Here is a 21,183-nt window from a genome sequence, read left to right as displayed (position 1 = left end):
AATGTAATTATCTTAAAAACTATTAAAATCATCTAAAACTTTATTCTAACTAATATAGTAGTGTTTTCCAATTTTTCTTTTTTTTTTTTTACTGTTCTTCTGATTTTTACCTCAGTATAGGAGGAGGACGCCGTTGTGGAACTGGCCCCAACTCGACCTCAGCCTTAGTGACTCGGCATAGTCCCCTAATGTTGAATCAAGCCAAATGTAAATGGATTATTCCTAGTTTAGCATAATTAATAAAAAATTAAACTACATGGAACTCGTCCTCACAATTTCCGCCAATTATCAAACATTTGAATGATAATTATATACTAAATATATTCCTTAAAGATGGATTTATTTTCATTTACCATGAATAATACCAAATAGAGCAAAGCTATATTGGAGCTGAGTCTTATTATCAAACTTGCATGTGCTTCGCTATCGATCCAAGTGTGCCTCTATCTGCTTCTAGATAATGCCAACTAAAAACAAGCATCATATGGCTTCCTGGTTAGATGGCATTGCCCTTTACACGGTTCTGGATCGAACCACTGCATGGGGTTTCATTTTAGGATTGGGCTCGATATTAGGTGGTCATCATGGTAAAACACCACAATATGACTTCTTGAATTCCATTGTTACTTTTTAATTTTTTAATATTAAACTTGAATATACTTTATTACGGTCCATCATAGTTATTGAATTACATCTAAGACTCGAATTCACCTCTAAAACCTCCCTTCCCAGTCATGGAACATTCTATGTATTCAATAAGTGTTATTTAACCTTGGATGAAAGCCATTATGCCTCTAAGAGTATTTGTTTACAGGGGATGGTTAAATGAAATGCCACTTACCAATTCCCCTTCCCCCCCCCACCGAAAGCTCTTTTGAACTAAATAAACATTAAATTTTAAATGTTTGATTTCATTATTTTTCCTAAATATTGAAAGATTTGCATATTTTTTATTCATTTTATACACCAGTATCAATTATCTCCTAAGGTCTTATTTTTGCATGACTAGCCTCACGAAAATCATCCTCTTGAGTTTGGGCATGGACTAATCTTACAAATTAGCAATGTTGGGTTTATTTATTGTGCTAGGCCTATATCTATGTAATATGGATGCATGTGTTCAAGGTTTTATGTGTATGTCGACTCATAAAAAACACGACATTCATGTCTAATACTTTAAAAGAAATCCATACTTATTTTTCTAGCCATATTCTTGAAATCTCATTATAAAAGTACTTATATATGACTTAAGATCCCACCTTCCTATTTGCGTACTCTTAAGGAAAAGTATATATGCATCTATATTTGCTATAAAAATGCCAAAATCAACTTAAGTTGTTGAATTTGAAGTTGGGTAGCTAAGACTATATCATTTGTCGAGCTCAAAGTTTAAAAGAAATTGTTTTGAATTTTATAACTCACCCCAAGTTGTCGTACTCGCATATGATGCCTTTGAGTTATTGTGACAGCTTTTTACCTAAGGTAAATAGTCTTACAGTATCCAATCCATTTTCTTTTGGGTGAAAATTATATAAGGTGTCCTCCTTAAATAATCAAAGTAAACTACACTTTCAAACTCCATAGGAAGATGTGTTCTAGTGTTGGACACCTTTCGGTAACCTAACAATCTATGTCCATCCCTAATCATAAAATTTAAAGCTCTAAAAATGGTACATATCAAGCATATCAATAAACACTTAAAAGCCTTGAAATGGTCGGTCTAGATAATACGTTACAGGATGCATTATTTTTAAGACTTCAAATCTTCTTCCTTTTTTTTTTGATTTCCATTCATTTATAAGGTCAAAATGATCAATTGGATATTTTTCTAGCATATTAACAATCTTTCTTTGTGGGTTTTTCAAGGTGCACATTACTTCCATGGAATAATGTTGATAATTTATGTAAATTTTTTTTTAAAAAAAGGCCAATACATCAATCTCCAGTAATCAAAGTAAGGTGCTTATCCAAACCCTACCAGATGATGCAGTTCTAGTGCCAAAAACCGTTATAATGGACTGTAAATCATTTCTACCCCTAATTATGAAATACTAAGCTTTAAAAATGGTGCAACTGAGTAGATCTATATACATTAAGAGCATGAACAATCTAAATAGCCCATTAAAAGATGTACTATTTCTAGGATTTGAGATTTTATTTTATTTTAATACCATGCATTGAGATGATCAATTTAAAGATTTTATTTAGTGTCCAAATAACCTTTTGCACTAGGCTTTTGAGGTGCGCCTCACTAAAGTTCACGCTTTACATAAAATTTCCAAATTAACGTCACAAATACGAGCCACTAAATTTTTTATTGCGCTTAAAAATCCCGCTACGCGTAGTGTATTTTGATACTACTTTTATATAAGCCAAAAGATATTCTACTCCCTTAGGAGTATACTGTTTATTTACTCTATCGGGTAAAACCTCAACTAAAATTAGTTTTATAGATTCGTCAATAAAAGAATTTATTTCCCAATGGCACCTTCTAAGCACTTGAAGAAAATAATGTCTCAACATTGAATACAAACCGTCCAATTTTTAACGAGTGAGAACTAAGTGTTAGAAAATTCAAATTTCAAAAATCTTATTGTATATGCTAACTTGAACTTCTATGCAATGTATTATATAAGAAAATTACATAAACTTTTGAACTTCTATGCAATGCATTTTATAAGAAAATTACATGAACTTTTTATGTGTTAAAGTTTCCACGCATGGGACCCTATTTAATTTTGCCTAATACCTTGGGACAATTTTCCCTTATGATGATCTTTTGGTGAATTTTTGTTTGATTTTGAAGGAAAATGCCTAGGTGCGTGAAAATTAGTTTATTTTTCTTTTTATCTTATATTTTTTTTCCAAGATTGATTCAACATTAACCGACCTCATTCTATTGAATATAAAATGAAAAAGAGACCTTAGACTATTTTCATGTAGTTAACTGTAAGGAGCATATTTAGTTGCTCCAAAAAAACTAAATTGATGCATAGGAAGAAAAAAAAGTAACAACGGTTTGAGCATAATAACAGAATTGGTGGGGGATCGTACGTGTAAAACTTTAACAAATGAGAATTCATGTAAATTGCCCTTAGAAAAATTTAGACATTATAAAGGGGGAAGTTTATCAAAGTCCATACATCATTTCAACTATTTGATATTTTACTCTATATTATTTTGATAGATATTAACCATTTTAATGTGTCAGGGCTATTTAACATTTGATAAAAAGAATGTTTAATAACTTAAAAGATGCAGTTTCCAGAAGACCTAGGCTCTATAAAAAGACAAAGTTTTACCGTAACATCATTATCATTGTCTAAGCTTTTTTCCACCTAATTAGGATTGGTTACACGAATCTTGGTCGATCATTATGTTATATTAAGAGTCATAAGTCTTTATATCTTTTCTTATTACTTCCAACTATGTATTTTTGGGCATACCCATTGTCTTTTTTAAGCCTTTCACTTGAACTAACTTACACATCTTAACATATGCTATAGTGGGTATGGGCCAAATGTGACTAGCCCACCTAAGTCTACTTTATCTCATTTTACAACCTATTAGTGCAACACCTAAATTCTCCCGAATGTATTAATTTTGAATTATGTTTATTCTTGTCTTGCTCTTGCTCTTTATCTATCTCAACTATACTTATTATATAGATATGTTGTTTTTCAACCACTCAACATTTTGCCCCATACAGCAAAGCCAGTCTCACAGCAGAACTTTCCCTTTAGCTTCATTAGTATACGACAATCATATAAAACTCTCATTGCACATCTCCATTTCGTCCACCCAGTTCTAATTCTATATGCAACATCTTCTTCAATCTCTTCATTTTCATGTATTATTGATCTAATATATAAAAAATATGCTCTTTTTGTATCTACATTAGTTGTCAATCTTAGTTACTTTTGTTTCTCTTCTGCTAATATTATTAAACTTACATTCCATATACTATGTTTTAATTTGGCTAATTTTAAAATTCTTAGATTTTGGGGCATCCCTCCAAAGTTCTAACTTTGTGCTAAAAAGCTTTGCCTTAAAATCTTCTCCAAAAAATATTCTGGACATGCAAAATTCTTAAGATGGATATATATATATATATTATTATTTTTTATATGTTCCATAAAATGGTTTTAAAATTTAGTTCCACCACCAATTATAAAATTCGTAGTTCAAAAAAGGATACAGATCTTATAGATCCACAAACACTTGAAAACGGATTGCTAAATAATGTGTTACAATATACATTATGTTTAGAGCTTGAAATCCAATTTTCTTGCCACCATAATAATAAAGGTCAATGATCGATTTGAAGGTTTTCTCCCACTAGAATTATAACTTTTAGTGAATTTTGAGGTGATGCTTGTTTTCTTTTTTTTCATAAAATCTTAACCTTATTTTAACCTCTTCTTAATTTAAAATGAGATAAAAAATAATTTGAGAAATTTCCCTTGGGAACTACCACAATTGTATATATTTGGGGTTATTAAACCCAACTAATTTCACACAAGCGTCTTTGAGTCTTGCACAACCATTCTCTCCTCTTGTCCCTCTGGTTTTCCAAGAAAAAATCACTGTTTCCTTCTCTCTCTGTTTATCTCATGCCCTAAATCTCTTGTTCCTTCTCTAAAAATTGACCTGGATTGACGCCATCTCGACCTTCCACGCGGTGACCAGGTGCGCGTCTATCCATTAAACTAAACTAGTTCGTTTGCCGTGTATTTAGTTGTTGTTTTTGCGTATTTTTTTCTAGCGTTAGATTTAAGCTGGTTCTGAACGATCCTGGGGCATGAGAAAAATCTATAAATATCGGAAAGCATGGGTTTTTGTTTCATTGTTCTGATTTATCTAGGGTTTCTGGTTCATGTTGCAGAGTTGCTTCTGGTTTTGTGGGGAATCGTGGTTTGGTCACGATGTTTGGATCGACTAATCGTAAGTGAATTCATACTCCATTCTTCTTTTCTCTTTTTTGGATTGAAATCTACCATTTTTTTACCTCTCTTCCTTTCTGCCAATTGTTTTCAGGTGGTCAGTTTTCTCTCTCTACTTTTCTTGCCGTCTGTGAAAGCTTGCATAGTTTTGAGAACATGCAAACACGTATTTTTGAATTGCCACTCTAACCCATTTACAATTTTCTTGCTTCTTCAATTTATTCTCATATCTGTCTCTCTCTATATGTATCTTCCTCTCTGTCTCTCTCTCCTCTTTCTCTTTCCAATGATTTTGTTTGAATCCTAATCCATGTATTGTCTTTTATTTGTATCATGCATTGTCTTTCACTTGCTTTGCCTCTTAAAAAAGCATTTATTCTTTTTTTTTTCCCTTACAGTCTTGTTCTTTTTGCTTAACATTGTTAGGTTTATGTCTACTTTCTTGATCTTTGCTTTTTGATATTTTACATCTTTGCTTGTGCTATATGTTAATTTAGATGGTCCAATTGTTTAAAGCAATTATTTCAGTCCATACGATCTCAAATGTTGAAAGTTTTTATGATGGTTTCTTGTCAAGCTTTCTGTTTTACATTCCCGTTATTTATTTCGGACCTGATTGAATCTTGTAGGTATTTTATTGCCACATCAATGACTACCTCGTTTCAGTTTCTATCTTATTTGTTTTGCTTCAATGACTGACTCTCTCCTTACATTCTTCCTATCTATTGAACAGCATTTGGGCAGTCATCTAGTAGCCCTTTTGGGAGCCCATCTGTGTTCGGGCAGCCCACAAATGCGAATAACAATCCTTTTGCTCCCAAACCCTTTGGAAGCCCAACGCCATTTGGGTCCCAAACAGGGAGCTCTATATTTGGGGGGACTTCAACTGGTGTATTCGGGGCTACACAGCCTTCTTCACCTTTAGGTTCTACTCCAGCCTTCGGTGCTTCATCTACACCAGCGTTTGGTGCTTCCTCTACACCGGCCTTTGGCAGTTCAACGCCAGCATTTGGGGCTACTTCTACTCCTGCCTTTGGTGCTGGTTCCTCCTCTGCCTTTGGTGGTAAGTGTCATTTCTTTTTTGTTTTTAGATGAACCCCATCTAGCATATAGTTTAAAGCAGCTAATGTTTTTCATATTGGTTTGCTTCTGAAGAAGATTTTCATCTTATTTCGGGGTTATGCATTGGTCTACAAGTATTTACTTTGTTACTGTGCTCAATTTGTTCTTCTGTCCATTTCATTATTCTTGGCAGGTCTTACTTTTTGAAAAATGGAAAAGAAAACACTACAGGAACAGTGTTATGTTTATATTAGCACAATTGAAGAATGTGTTTGCCCACTGTGCTTTTGTTTTATTTTCTTCTATAGTTCTATGCCTCTTGATGATACAGCTATGTTTTGGTTTTGTGCAAATGATTCTGCAGTCTATAATCATGTAGGGATTATATGGATTCCATTTTATTTCCCAATATTTGAATGGAAAATATTTTAAACTAATGATGTGTTTTTTATGCTATATTGAGTGATTGCTTGTAATCTTGTAAATATTATGCTCATGAGGCATATTGCTTATAAGACATATCTCCTGAATCATTTGTTTATTAGCTTATGATTCCATTAATAGGGGATTATATATCCTCTTCTTTCCTCTAGTTCTGGTTTTTATTGAACATAAAGATTTTCCTGTTCTTTTGTTTCTAATGAAGTTGTCTTGATCCTTGCCTTTCTTGTTTATTATTGCTGATTTCACTTTTTTACTTCAGCATGTCCTTGTTATACACACACACACATGTACTGAACTTCCAAATGTTATGTCCATCCGAAAAACAAAACTTATTGTTCTGCTGCATGATGGTTGACAATCGTTCATCAGGGTCATCAATTTTTGGGCAGAAACCTGCCTTCGGCGGCTTTGGATCAAGTCCTAGTCAAACAAGCCCTTTTGGTGGTGCATTTCAACAAACTCAACCAGCTTTTGGAAGTACTCTATTTGGATCAACATCACCTTTTGGTGCATCCAGCCAACCTGCATTTGGTGCTACAGGCACACCGGGCTTTGGTTCGACAACCACACCAGCTTTTGGATCCACAACAACTCCGGCATTTGGAGCCTCAAGTACCCCAGCTTTTGGTGTTTCGAGTTCCCCTGCATTTGGTGCTTCAAGTGCCCCAGCATTTGGTGCATCGAGCACCCCGGTTTTTGGTGGTTCGAGCATTCCAGCTTTTGGCACTTCGAGCACACCTGCTTTTGGCGCTTCAAGCACACCTGCTTTTGGAGCTTCAAGCACACCTGCATTTGGTGCTTCAAGTACCCCTTCCTTTGGTTTTGGTTCCACTCCAGCCTTTGGCCAGACTACATCTACGTTTGGGAGCGCGCCATTTGGAACCACACCAACCTCTTTTGGTGCTCAGAGTTCACCTTTTGGTTAGTCTACTTCTTTTCTTTGATTTTGAAAGTGTTGATTTGGCTATTGTAGAAAGCATTGTGGCTGCTTCTATTGAGAACCCAATTGTCAAGATCTGGAAAGTAAGGTTCTTTTGTGTATTTTCTTAAACATGGTTTTTTCCAAAAATATTTGGGGTACATGGGTAATGATCCTGATGTAGGAGGCGTCGAGTGTGTGGCACCACAGCTATATCTACAGTCTGGAATGTTATGATGTCAGTACTAGGGTTTGCACTTAAGTACCTGGAAATGTTTGAGTACACATTGTGAATCTTGTTTTGCGTGCATGCACACAAAGACACGTTAACACACACACACGTACAATATATATATATATATATATATATATATATATATATATATATAAGAAAAAAGAAAGAAATCGAAGCAGTCAGCTCATGTCCGAAGAAAATATGATCAGAATGCTTGCTACTCCCACCCCTTCCTTGGCTAATGTATCTGTTTTACTAATGGCTTCTCCCATGTGTCAATTGGCATGTGCATTTCAATGTGAATTGTTCTTTCCTATGCTTAATGTTTCCTTCATCTCAATTATTTTCTCATAACCTCTCAAACGTTTGACAGGGGCCCAGACTTCAACACCTACATTTGGTAGTCCAGGTTTTGGACAAACAGCTTTCGGAGGCCAACGTGGTGGAAGTAGAGTTGCACCTTACGTTCCCACTCCTGAAGTTGATGGTGGCGTTGCTGGAGCGGCCCCTGGAAAGCTGGAATCAATATCTGCCATGCCTGTGTATAAAGATAAGAGCCATGAGGAATTGAGATGGGAAGATTACCAGTTGGGAGATAAAGGTTGAACACGTCATTATTCTTTTCATTTCTAGTTTCTCATTGGACAATGAAGCTGATAATATTGGTTTCACTGGGTATTAAATATTGTCAGAATGTTATATCGTAGTAGCAATCGATCTGTATTCAAGGAATCACGATTTTCCTTACCAAAGGAAATATTACATTTGATTACAGTAGCCGCCCACGTGCATACATGCGTGCACACATACTTATTGCTTTGGCAGTAAAATTTAAATGTAATTAATTTGCTGCTAGTAGGTAAGACATGAAAATTATATAATTAACTGAATGGACTAGAAAAATTCCTGTCACTATTTGTAATTTTTTTCTCTGTCCTTTCTTGAGGTTATTGATTTTACTGTATTTCTTTAACTATCATATGCATTTCTGTCTGTCTAGTGTTCTAGAGTGTGTAACGATATGCGTATGTCATTCCTCAATGGAATGTTAACCATATGCCATTTACTCATTTAATGCGATGTAGTGTATAATCACACGCTATTTGGATTTTTTCTCTACAAGGGACTCTGTAATTTTTAACTAATAGAGAGTTGTTCCTGAAATTGGTCAATATGCCTTGTATTAAATAAGCCTTTAACTATTTTCTCTTCAATGGACTCTGTAATTGTTAAATGGTAGAGATTTGCTTCTGAAATTGATGGATATGCCTTGCACTACTAATATCTTATTTTTCATTTTTTGTGATATTGCAGGGGGACCAAGCCCTGCCGGTCAGCCCGCTGGTGGTCTCTTTGGTCAGCCATCCCAGCCAAGCCCTTTTGGTGGAGGTGCCTTTGGTCAGACAGCTCCCAATCCCTTCTCGTCTTCCACTTCCTCCAATATCTTTGCTCCAAAAACTCATTCTTTTGGTACCACTGGTTTTGGGGCACCATCCACTTCAGCATTCAGCAGTCCTTTTGGTGCATCATCATCGAGTCCTTTTGGGTCCACTTCATCTGCTCCATCTCTTTTTGGGTCATCCACTACACCTGCATTTGGGGCTACGTCATCTCCTTTCAATGTATCTAGCACACCCGGTTTTGGATCATCTTCTCCCTCCATCTTTGGTTCGGCTCCAGCATCGGGTTCAACTCCGGGATTTGGGTCTGGCATGAATTTTGGTAACACCCAATCATCGGGTTTATTTTCTTCAACTCCTTCATTTGGACAAACAACTCCTGGTGCTTTTGGGCAGCAGCCGACCCCCGGTTTTGGGCAAACGGCTTCGACATTTGGACAGACTACTGGATTTGGCCAAAGTAGCCCGGCATTTGGGCAGGCCAATTTATTTGGGGCGCCTTCCACTGGGTTTGGAGGAGGTCTATTTAGTGGTTCGACACCACCAATGCTGTCGAAGCGTGGTGGATTTGGTCAAACTACGGTGAGCTGTCTAATATTTTTCTGGTATTGTTAATAAGAAGAAAAAATTCATGGTATTTGATTAAGTTATGTTTTTTTTGGTGTTAGTTCAATAGATTGACTACTTTAGTGCGATTGATATTTGTCTTGAGTGTTTTTTATCTTATGGTCTTCTTTTGTTTTGGAATAAACTGCTAAAATCTTTGGTTCCTTGGAGTGAACGTCTGACACTGGTCTGAAAGGTCAATGGACATTTTTGGCCAATACCATGGGCTTGATTTACTTTCATTGTTGGACATAATACACAAATGGAAGGTGTGGGTATCAAATCTCTAATCAAAATTTTCATGCGGGAGCTTAACATTACTTGGGCTGATGGTTTGTACCCAAACAAATTTATAGAAACACTGGATATGAGAACTAGAAATCTGAATTTAGGAGTATTAGTTTTGGATGAGACCTACAGAATATTGTTTCAAGGATTTTGGTTATTTTGGTGGCGTATTCGTTGAATCTCTTGATTTATACTGATTTCAGTTTTTCTCTCCAAGTAAAGTTAATCTAGTGAGTTGTCCTTTGTCATCTCGATGAATGTTATACAAGTAACCCTTCTCCTTGCAGCCTTCAATTTTTGGTGGAGTGCAGCCCTCTGCACCTGCACAGACTTCAGGTGCATTTTCTTTTGGCAACTTTGGTCAGACACAACCAGGTATTTTTGTGATTTCATTGGTGATGTTCTTCTCTCATCTTATTTTAGTTGTGCAAGTTTGCTTTTCTGACACTGTTTTCTTGGTGGTGTTTAGCAGCTTCAAGTGGTTTTGGTGCTGTATCAAGTACTTTCGGTCAATCTACCCTTGGGCAACCGTATGTTACCTTCAAAATCTGTCTGGCTTTGTCATGGAAAAAGAATCTGTGTTGTTTTTGAAAGAAATTGCTGTAGGACATATGATGCTATAAGTGCCCCTTGCCTTTGAAAATGGAGAATCTAAACGATCTGAATGCTGAAGTTATTTAAACGATCTTGAATGCTGAAGTTATTTGGAGAAAAGAGGACCTGGAATTATCCTGGATTTTTTTCTGTGTGAACGGAATGATTTCCAGAATTCCGTTGAGGAGCTTAGGTTTTTCAGGAAATATTGTCTATGGAAATACCTTCTGTTTCTTTTGATATGTTGTGAGAAGTAATGTGTACCAATTGCTTATGGGTGTCATTCAACTTGTCTAGCTTATGTCTGTTTTGAAGTTAATTTAACTGTTATACTGCACCACTTGTTTTGCCAAACAATGCAAGATGGATCATCCATATTTTTTTTTTCAGATTTTTTTTTGTATATAGTTTGAATGTTACCTTCAAAAACAGCTTACTATGTTCTTTTGACATGAAATATACTGGGTCTCTGACCTAAAAGATTACTTTTATTGTGCTTTTAGATTTGGAAAGTATAGTATAATTTAATGGAGTTTGATATACAGTAGTACAAGGGGTTATCCACTATCTGTTCTGATTGCATACACTGGAGAATAGCGGTACATTGGGCCTACACAACACTGTATTTCTTTTGATAAAAGCTACTCTTTATTGTTCATCTGTAGGAGTTGGATGGTGGATTTTCCTGGATTCTTGTCGACCTTACCTTTAAATTTACAAGTGGTTGTATCTTTTTTCCCCCTTGAGCTCCAAATTTCAATGGCTCACATGCATCTTTGTTGAACTTATTTCTCATGTGAATAGTCATCTGATTCTAGTGTAACTATGGAAAACTTTCATATGGAATGTTAATGTTTTGGTTTATTTTTCAACTCAGGGTTAATTTTTTGAAATTTCCGATTTCCTGTAAAATGCTGATATTTTGGTCATGTAAATATTATCAGTAGTTCGTAACAGGACTGTCATGTTTTCTTACTGATTTGTCTAATTCTCTTTTCACTTATCAGTGCTGCTACTCAGAGCGTCATGGTCATGCAACCTGTTCCTGTTACGAATCCTTTTGGAACTCTACCTGCAATGCCTCAGATGTCAATTGGGCGTAGTGGCTCTGCCCCCTCGGTGCAATATGGGATTTCAAGCATGCCTGTAAGTTATACTAGTGCAAAAATATATTTGTGTAACAAGTGTTTATTTTATTGCTCTTTTTAAGCAAGTTTTGTTGTGGTAGAACGGGGAATCCTTTCTTACTCTACGGACCTATTCTTGCTGGACCCAGTTTACTAAAGGAGCTGTCATGGGCATTAATTAGTCTAACATTTCATTGCGCCATTATCAGCTTGATATAGCATACACGGCCTTTTTTTTGCTAAATCTGTATCTATATCTGCTGAATTTTTGTTTTGGCTTTTAGCTGATGCTTAAATCTATCTATGAATAGCTCGAATTGTGGATGAAACTGGCAGTCTATGATTACATTTTCATAATTGCACAGTTCTAAATATCAGTTGTTGGCTCTTAGCTGGTTCTTGAATCTATCCATGCATTGCTTGATTGTGGATGAAACTGGCACAGATCCTGTCCAAATTTCGTTAATATTTGGATGAAGTTCATGGACCCTTCCCTTTCGATTTTGTGGTTTTTCCGGAGCGTTATAGTACTTTGTCTGTAGCCTTTACTATTGCATTTGAATTATTATTTTTTGAATATTAAGAATTGAAATTTTTGTAAGATTACATTTAGCCTGAAGGCTGTATGAATCCGAGCACAGGTTTTTGCCCTTGGCCTTAACATTTCCAAAATATTAAAATTTGCACCTGAAACTTATAGGTCTGGTATCCCTGTCTTCTGGAAATTTTTATCACATTTTGGGATATGCCACGACTGACATCTATCCAGGAAATAAATTTGATCATCACTTTGACTTGGCCAGTGATTTTGATCGTCTTCTGTATTTGTCTGAGCAGGTCGCCGACAAGCCAATTCCTGTCAGGATCTCCTCTTTGTTGACTTCTCGACATGTCTCCCAGAGATCGAGGATTAACTTGCAGTCAAGAAGATATCATCCGAAAAAGGATGGTCCCATGGTAGGAATAATTGTATAAATTTGATAATAAAATACTTAACTGTGTACACTTTAATTATCAAGTAGAAAATTGCTTAAAACATTTTAAAGAAAAAAGAATGAACATTGTGGAACTTTCCGATTCTTTGGTTAGTGTTAGGAATTTCAAAAAGAGTAGCCACTTTCTGATATTGAAATGCTGTAGAAATTGTCTTGATTTAGACTACTATTCTGCCTTCATGTCTTCCATTATTCGTTGCAGGTATCATACTTCAGTGATAGTGAGGAAACGCCTAGCACACCAAAAGCAGATGCTCTTTTTGTTCCAAGAGAGAATCCAAGAGCACTGTTCATCCATCCTACGGAACAGTTTCCATCCAACCGATATTCCCAAAAGAATATGTTGAAGGACAGCCCTAATGGTAAATATGCTGTTTGCTTCTTGTTTGGTTTTAGATTTTTGTTTTGTTCTCATGTTTTTGTTGACATGAGCATGGTCACTGTTCTTCAATCTAAGAAAAAACAGTTGGCGCTTATTCTTGAAACACCAGCCACCACCTTATTATCAGGAATAGGGAGAAAATTAAATGTTTCCCTAAGAACAAATTCTCAAAAATATAAGCACGCATCATGGCATACTCATTAGTAGCCATTCAAAGTGTACTTGTATGTCCACCACACATTCTGTGTTTACACTTTTAAAGAACATACTGTTGTGTATTTTTTCCTCTTTTTCTCTTTTGGAAAGACTTGTTTTAACACCTGGTATGAGTTCCAAGAATAATTGATGCCGACTGTTGTTGGGTATCTGCTCTTGCTGTTTTGCTGTCATGGTTTATATCATATTGAAATACTTGACACATTCATGGTGAGGTTTCAGGTAAGATACCAGATGAAGGGCCTTCAGCTCCCCATTTGGAGGAGTCTCCTATTCAAGACAATGGAAGTAAGTTTCTTCTTCTACAATAGTACCATTATCCTTTCTCCAATGTATTTTTTCAGTGTTCTGGTTGCTGCTATCCTTATTCCTTGAATACTTGAATTATTTGACGTTTTACTAAATTAAAGTAATTGGAGATTCAGTTTATATAGGATTATGAAATTCCGATATGCTTATCGGAATGCATGAATTTGAGATTACTTGGTGTGCATGGACAAATATGCCACTGGCTCAGCTGAAGGATGACAAACAAAAATGCAACTATGTTTTCAATACAACTGAAGTTGAGGAATAATTTTTGCTTTTAGATCCAAATTCCAAAAAACTAACTGCACTTCACTTTTATTTCTGTTGGAAAATGGGTTCAGAATATCCATCCGATTTCAGAATAGGATGCAGTTTATATCAGGCAATGACAAGGTTGCAATGTTCTATGCTGACCATTTTAGTTGGACCATGTAGATTTGATATGTCTTTTAAAGCAATATCAAAGTTTAGAAGATCTTTTAGAACTGTCGACACACCTCCAACTAAAATGGACGGTGTAGACTACAACCACCTTCTAGAATTAAGGTTGCCGCCTTATATATACTTAATCCTTCAGAATATCATCCTATTTTTTATTATAGAAGGATAAAAACTTCCAAATTCAGGCCATGCACACGTGCACACACACATCTATGTACTTTAAGTGCTCTCTCTCTCACACACACATGCACACACACACATCTATGTGCTCTTAGTTGACCTTGAAATGCTGATTGTGGTGCAGAAGCCTCTGTGGAAAACGGCACGGATGGTGGTGAGCCCAGCTTCCCATCCTCCCCATATCAAAACGGCCACCATGACGAAATCCGCAACAACAAGGCCACCACCACCAATGGGTACATCTCAATTTCGGGTCACCGAGCCGGTGAGGCAGCCATTGCATACGAGCATGGTGCTGATATTGAGGCCCTCATGCCAAAGCTTCGACACCCCGATTACTACACTGAACCCAAAATCCAAGAGCTTGCGGCCAAAGAGCGGGCGGAACCTGGTTTTTGCCGAAAAGTAAAGGACTTTGTGGTGGGTCGGAAAGGCTATGGTTGGATCCGCTTCTTTGGTGAAACCGATGTTCGTGGCCTTGACCTCGAGTCCATTGTTCAGTTCAATAAGTGTGAGGTAGTGGTTTATATGGATGAGAGTAAGAAGCCACCTGTGGGCTTGGGCCTTAACAAGCCAGCTGAGATTACTTTGCTTAATGTGCGGTGCATGGATAAGAAGACTGGCCGGCAGTTCACTGAAGGACCTGAAATTGAGAAGTATAAGAAAATGCTTGCGAAGAAGACAGAGGAGCAAGGGGCTGAGTTTGTGACTTTTGATGCGGAGAAGGGGGAGTGGAAGTTCAGGGTCAAGCACTTTAGCAGGTATTCCCTTTGTGGGGATGTTGAGGTCGAGGGGTATGTGTGGGTTGTGCATAATGCCGAGCTGCGTGCTTGTGTGGAGGACGGCCTCGAAATGCTTGCATACTTGGAGCTTGAAGCTGAGATGCTTGCAGTTGTGAAACTTGGGGTGGATCTATAGGAGTGAACATCTCTCTCTCTCTCTCTCGTGTCTCGTGTTTGTGCAAAGGGAGATTATGTACTTGGAGACAGAGAGAGAGAGAGCTGGCTTATGTGATTTGCGCATGTAATATGAGGTACTCTCAGTCGGTGAAAAGGCTTGATTTGCCTAGGGGGTAGGTGCGGTGGTCGCTTTGTTCACGTGTGATGCATAATGTATGGGATTTTGGGTGGATGAGTGTATGAATTCATTTTTTTCTTTTTTTTTTGGATTTTGGGTCAAAATTTTTTTCCAGAAGGCAACGAGTCCTTTGTGTAATGGCATTTGGATGGGTAGCTGTTGAATTCAATTGTTCTTTGTTCTCCTGGTACTTTAAAGTTTTCCAGAAGGAAATGGGTCGTTTATTTTGTTTGCTTGGTTGGAAGCTCATGTCCCCCACTCTTTTTTCAATTTTGAATTAGATGCAGTGAATAAAACCAGAAGGGGAACATAATGAAGGGAGCAGAATAGATAGGAAAGAATGGAAGGGAGACTTCCCAACATAGAGAGCTCTAAAAGGCCTTGGCTGGGTGTGGGCCAGACCCTACCTAATGACTTTAAATGTATAAAATATCCTAAACAGAGAATCAGAAAAGCTTATGTAGATTTAAACCCAAAAATGAAAAAAGCTCATGTGAATGTAAAAACGAGCTTATTACAAAAATAAAGCCAGGGTCTTGGTGGTGGTACCACTTTGCCCATTTCACGGCCTTTATTCTCACTAATGCATTAAAAAAGGGGTTGGGATCATAGTGGTAGCTCCAAAAGTGTTCTCCCAGCATATGGGGATCAATAGGAGAGGAATAGGGTGAGCGAGCTATTTAAATAGAGATGAAATCCCTTAGAATGAAGAATATGGTTTTGCACCATCAAACAGAGCACCTATATGTAAAAAACATTTTAATACGCTCAAAATTATAGTTAGCTTTTAGTGAAGAATTCTCCTATTAAAACTTGCAAAAACCCGTTACTAAAATAGAGAAGATCCGGTGAAATGCAAGAAAAATGTTCAAAACAGACTACTCTTAAAATGCAACCTTTTTTTTCTTTTGATGGGTTTGTCCGGGTCCTGCATACGAAAAGGTGTAGCCGACGCAGCACACAGCGAGAGAGAGAGAGAGAGATGTGCAAGTATGAAATGCATGGAGGTTTTGAAGAAGAAAGACTCAATACAATTGAAGATAATTTTATGAATTATTTAATAGCATCTCCATCAAAAGGAAGAAAGCGAATCAACATCTGTTTTCGAAGCTACTTCTCGTATACATTGGAGATTGAGTTCAATCTCCCTGCAAAGCCTTCCTTCTACAAGAGCAACCGGCAGCCATCGCTTTGGAACCACATCAACAAAGTATGTAAGAATGGTGCGCCGCACTCGCACCCCTGATATGTTACCATCTATCCATATCCCTTCTCCAGCCTACAATATATGGCAGACATTTTATAAATGTTTTAAAATAAAATAATTAATTGTACTAATAGAAATTCTTTATAGTAAAACAATTTGATTTACATGTGTTTGAATTATATTATGTAGATAGTTCCAAAAGTTCACGTAATAACATCCTTTATCTTCAGAAATTAATTAGAAGTGGGATTGAAATAGCTAACAGGTTGGTCAAAGCAGAGCAGCAAGCCTGTTAGTTCAATAACCAGGCCATTCTCATTTTAATAACATAAGGAATAATCGCCAAATCTGAAATTTCCATGTACCAGGGTTTGCTGGAAGGCACTCGAAATTATTAATAAGAATAGGAACAAACCACAGCTGCTTCTAAATGAAGACACCTTCTTTGTAGTTGGGACTGAGCTGAAATTTTTTTTTTCCTTCTCCTTTTCTTTAACAAGTACAAAAAAGTGGGATTTATATTTCAAATATGTGAGACATAGGGAACTGTCAAGTATCATATGTATTACAATTGCCATGAACGACACAATAAAGGGATCCAAGAAATTCCTATAGATGTCAACCCAATCACGATCAGTGGAATGAATTGCGGTAAACATAAAGGGCATAACTCATTTTCATTTTTTGTTTATTCTCTAGATAGGTTTATTCTTTAATATGTGAATTAACATAGAAACTACCAGCTAAGGGATTGAGTGTCAACAATTTGAATTGGAATTCTGAACAAATCAAACAGCTAATAAGTCAAACAGTGTTAAAATAACTGTGTTAACTTCCGTGTAAACACGATGGAGAGTTTAAATTCTATGGATCTGGATATATCTCAAAGCTCCTCCATGTTATCATTGAGCCTCAAAGGGGGCTGAGAAAAGTTGCCCAACCTACTTACCTGGTTCAAGGAGTTCATTTTGACAATTAGCATCTCCAATGGGGATCTAGTATGATCTAGCTTAGAATCTAAAGAATCTCTCTCTCCTCTCAAAAACTAGTATAAGGCCACATAATACACATCTCATGTTGACTACATATGCACAAACCACTCAGGTATGGATTACCTTCATGTTCCCATCAGAATTCAGCTGAGGGCCACTAGTATCCAAATAATTTAGGGTGTGGTTTGCATAAGGTTGCAACCCTAAACAATCAAAGTAAGGCACACCTCCAAACTTTGTCTAAAGATGTATGTTTGGTATAAAAAATTCTCAGGATGGCCTGAAAATGTATTGTCATCTCTAATTATAAAATTTAAAGCTCAAAAAATGGTTCAAATCAAGCGGATCTATAAATATATGAATATTTTGAAAAAGGACGGTTCAGATAATGTGTTACATGATGTACTATTTTTGAGACTCGAAAATTATTTTTTTCCACATTCATACATCTCAAGGCAAGATGATCGATTAGAAGGATTTCCATAGTCACAACTTTTTTCCGATGGATTTTTGAGGTGTACCTTCTACATTTTACTGTTGAGACCTTACATAAACTTTTTCCATTAATTACGAGTGCTATATTTTAATCTCTTTAACACAGAACTCCCATTTATGTCATCGAATCTGGGCTCTGGGCATTCCATATTCATTTCTAACCGGCACCCAAGATATTATAGCTCATCTTGTCAAGTTACGACTATCGAGAGATACACCATCTTCTTTAAGTCCACCACCACATCCTCGCTAAAAATCTTACAAATTATTTCCTTCAAATTCCTCAAAGAATTTGATTGGTAAGATCTAATTCATTTTTGATTAGTAAGGCACAGACCTCAATCATTTTTTTAATTGTTAAAAAATTCAAAGAATCCCAAGAAAGTCCCCTATGTCACGTATTCAAATAGCGCTACACTGTCCTCGTGCACTAACACATTATACAAAAACGTGTACATTCAGTGCAATATGGCTGCTCTATGATGCAGATGTATACATGTGTCTTTATACGTATATGGGATACAAGACATTTTATATTTTCAAAACTTTTACTTTTTGAGGTACAAAATAGAAAGAAGAAACAGAAAACTATAAGTGAGTTATAAAGGATCATAAAAAACTGTCTATTTAAACATTTAAAAATTTCGAACTTTTAGTGCTTAGTGCCATTGATAAGTTGGATATGTATACATCAATGAAACATGATCTGTGGCTCTTCACAATGAATTAAATAATAAATACAATTATGATGCTTCAACAAAAGCATAACTGGAGAATATATATAGCCTTAGATTTCTTCTGAGGTTCAAAAGCAAACCATATATACAATAACACAACTAACTTCCTGATCAGTATGTTTCTCTATTTAATTGCTTTCATGTTAACATAGATTATATCTTCTTCTAAAGAAAAATAATAAAGAAGTAAAAAAAGATGATCAATCCTATTTATGTATAACAATGAACGTCTGATTTGCAACCCATGGTTTATATCTGAGAGTTGAAGTATATAGTAAAGAATCTCAAGTTCAAGTTTCTTACTTGTACTATGGACCATTTGCCTCGGAAAGTATGAAAATCACCTTCAACCATGTTGAAATCGATATCTCGCCTTCGACCAAAAGAAAGAAACTCAACATCATTCTCATAACATTCTACAATTCCTTTAGCATCAAATTTCAAACCAAATGCCAGATTCTGTTGACCAATCTGCTTGAAACCAAGGAATGAATCAATGAACAATACGAATTCTAGCAACAATTAACATCAATATCAGCAAAGTAATCTATCGATAAACAACAACAATCCAGTAGCAATCAAAACCAACAGAAACACAGTAATGCATTAATAAACATAACAAATCTACTAGAAATTAACACCCAGAGAGAGAAAATTAATGCATTGATAAAAAATACCGAATAATTAGTAGCAATAAACACCAGCAGAAACAAAGCACTACATTAATAAACAAAACCGAATCTAGTAGCAATTAACATTTTAAAAACTAATAGAAAAAAAGTAATTAATTTATAACCAGTACAAAATCTAAGAGCCATTAGCACCAGTAGAAGCAAAGTAATGCATCAATTAAGAGGTATAAGTAGGAGAGAGAGAGAACCTGGTAAAGCAGGGCCCATTTCCCATTCTTTTCGAGCAATCGGCTCACTGCAAGACCGGGTATGAAATCAGAGAGCTTCTGGTAGTCAGTCAATACACTCCATATGGTGTCAAGGCTCGCATCCACCCATATTCTCGCCCTAATTCTCCTCGAATTTTTCCCCGTCTTATCAATTCTTATCTCAAAACCATGATAAGTAGAGTCCTTAGCATCCTCTTCACCAAGAGGAGAGACAGACGGATCTTCCTCGCCACTGGGAGAAGCTTTAGGGGAAGCTCTAATGGCGGAAAGGGCCTTTTTGTTGAAGGGGGAAGCAGAGGAAGATGAGGTTATGGTTTCAAGAGAAAGAACGGGAATTTCTCTTGGTTTGAGAGAAAGAGAGGGGATTTCTCCAGATTTTGGAGAGATATAGGGAATTCCTCTGGTTTTTAGAGAGAGAAAGGGAAGAGAAGGAATCAAAGAAGAAAACAGGAGGATTTCCATTTCTTCCTCATGCTTAAATCTTCAGCCTGTGTTTGTGTGAGAGAGAAGTGGGAAGCCGAGACCACCATCACCCAATGATCGATGACTCATACGTGCAAATATTTGCACAGGTGTAAATCGTCACACGTGCTTTGCTCGGTAGAAAATTCTATTTGGAGTAGGGCCTGAATTGAAATTAAGGGGTTTGCAATCCGAGAACGAGCTTTGATGGAAGTAATTAGAATTCAAATCAATAAATTCGTCAAATGCGGCTTCTAAGGAACCCCCAAGGCCTAGGCTAGAGCCTCCCCTCAAAACTATCTTGTAAAGGAAAAAGTTTATACTGAGCCTAGGCTCTAAACAATCAAATTAGAGCCTACTTCAAAACTTTCATTAGAAGACAAACAATCAAATTAGAGCCTACTTCAAAACTTTCATTAGAAGGCAGTTGTTTTGATCCTCAAATTGATCATCTCGATATCAAGATGCATGGACTTGAGAAAAAAATGGATTTCAAGTTTTGGAAATAGTACATCTTGTAACGCATTTTGGACCGTCAATTTTTAAGTTATTCAAGATTTTATAGATTTTTTCGATCTACTCTATTTTTAAAGCTTTAAATTTTATAAGTAAAGATAAAAATATATTTTAATGTTAGTAAAAGATTTCCGATATTGAAACCATATTTTTTGATACTATTTTGATGGTAGGCTCTAATTTGATTGTTTAGAGCCTCTGCTCTATACAAACCGTACCCTATTGTAAAATACTTCGGGCATGGGAAACCCTTGGCTCTTGGTTGATTATAAATTGTAGCTCAAAACATGGTAGGGATCTTGCATATCAATGAAATTTTGAAAATTGACTGTCGAGATAACATATCACGATATACATTTTATTTAAGGCTTGAAATTTTTTTTTTTTTTTTTCAGTTTTGTAATGGTCAAGATCGAGATGATCTATTTAAAAGATTTTCCATTTCAAAACTACAAATTTTGGTGAGATTTGAGACACAACTTTGCATTTCTTTTCACAAGGCTTAGGCCTTATTTTAACTTTTTCTTTTAAAAAGTATACATGCAGTATTGTAAATTTTTTTTTTTAAGGGTGAGGTTTGTATAAGGTGCCCACCTTATACTATAACAAGTAAGGAACACTTTGATATTTTGTTAGAAGATGTATTTCTAATGTT

The 21,183-nt window shown here is 36.2% G+C and overlaps 2 protein-coding genes across 3 annotated transcripts; one reads left to right on the top strand and one right to left on the bottom strand.

Moving 5' to 3' along the window:
- Positions 1-4,530: 4,530 nt before the first annotated feature.
- Positions 4,531-15,408, top strand: LOC18430196 (Nucleoporin autopeptidase). 2 transcript variants are annotated; one of them, XM_020664824.2, is made up of 13 exons: positions 4,531-4,689; positions 4,886-4,944; positions 5,677-6,006; positions 6,819-7,370; positions 7,977-8,204; positions 8,918-9,585; positions 10,185-10,272; positions 10,370-10,427; positions 11,499-11,637; positions 12,456-12,575; positions 12,816-12,975; positions 13,434-13,499; positions 14,266-15,408. In XM_020664824.2, the coding sequence occupies exons 2-13, from the start codon at positions 4,926-4,928 to the stop codon at positions 15,057-15,059; spliced, it is 3,222 nt and encodes a 1,073-aa protein (XP_020520483.1). In that variant the 5' UTR covers positions 4,531-4,689; positions 4,886-4,925; the 3' UTR covers positions 15,060-15,408. The 2 variants fall into 2 exon arrangements, with proteins under 2 accessions (XP_020520483.1, XP_011621883.1); XM_011623581.3 differs by having other exon boundaries at positions 10,367-10,427.
- An 844-nt stretch (positions 15,409-16,252) lies between these two features.
- Positions 16,253-20,050, bottom strand: LOC18430197 (Polyketide cyclase / dehydrase and lipid transport protein). Its single transcript, XM_006840356.4, has 3 exons — positions 19,530-20,050; positions 18,953-19,120; positions 16,253-16,497 (listed from the first exon to the last, which is right to left on the bottom strand). Exons 1-3 carry the CDS (start codon positions 20,010-20,012, stop codon positions 16,291-16,293), a joined length of 858 nt encoding a protein of 285 aa, XP_006840419.1. The 5' UTR covers positions 20,013-20,050; the 3' UTR covers positions 16,253-16,290.
- Positions 20,051-21,183: the final 1,133 nt, after the last annotated feature.

The sequence above is a fragment of the Amborella trichopoda genome, chromosome 2, assembly GCF_054954075.1.
Source record: "Amborella trichopoda isolate Santa Cruz 75 chromosome 2, AtrichopodaSantaCruz75HAP2 v2.0, whole genome shotgun sequence".
In the NCBI taxonomy this organism is placed as follows: Eukaryota; Viridiplantae; Streptophyta; class Magnoliopsida; order Amborellales; family Amborellaceae; genus Amborella; species Amborella trichopoda.
This window is presented reverse-complemented; position numbering and strand designations above follow the sequence as displayed.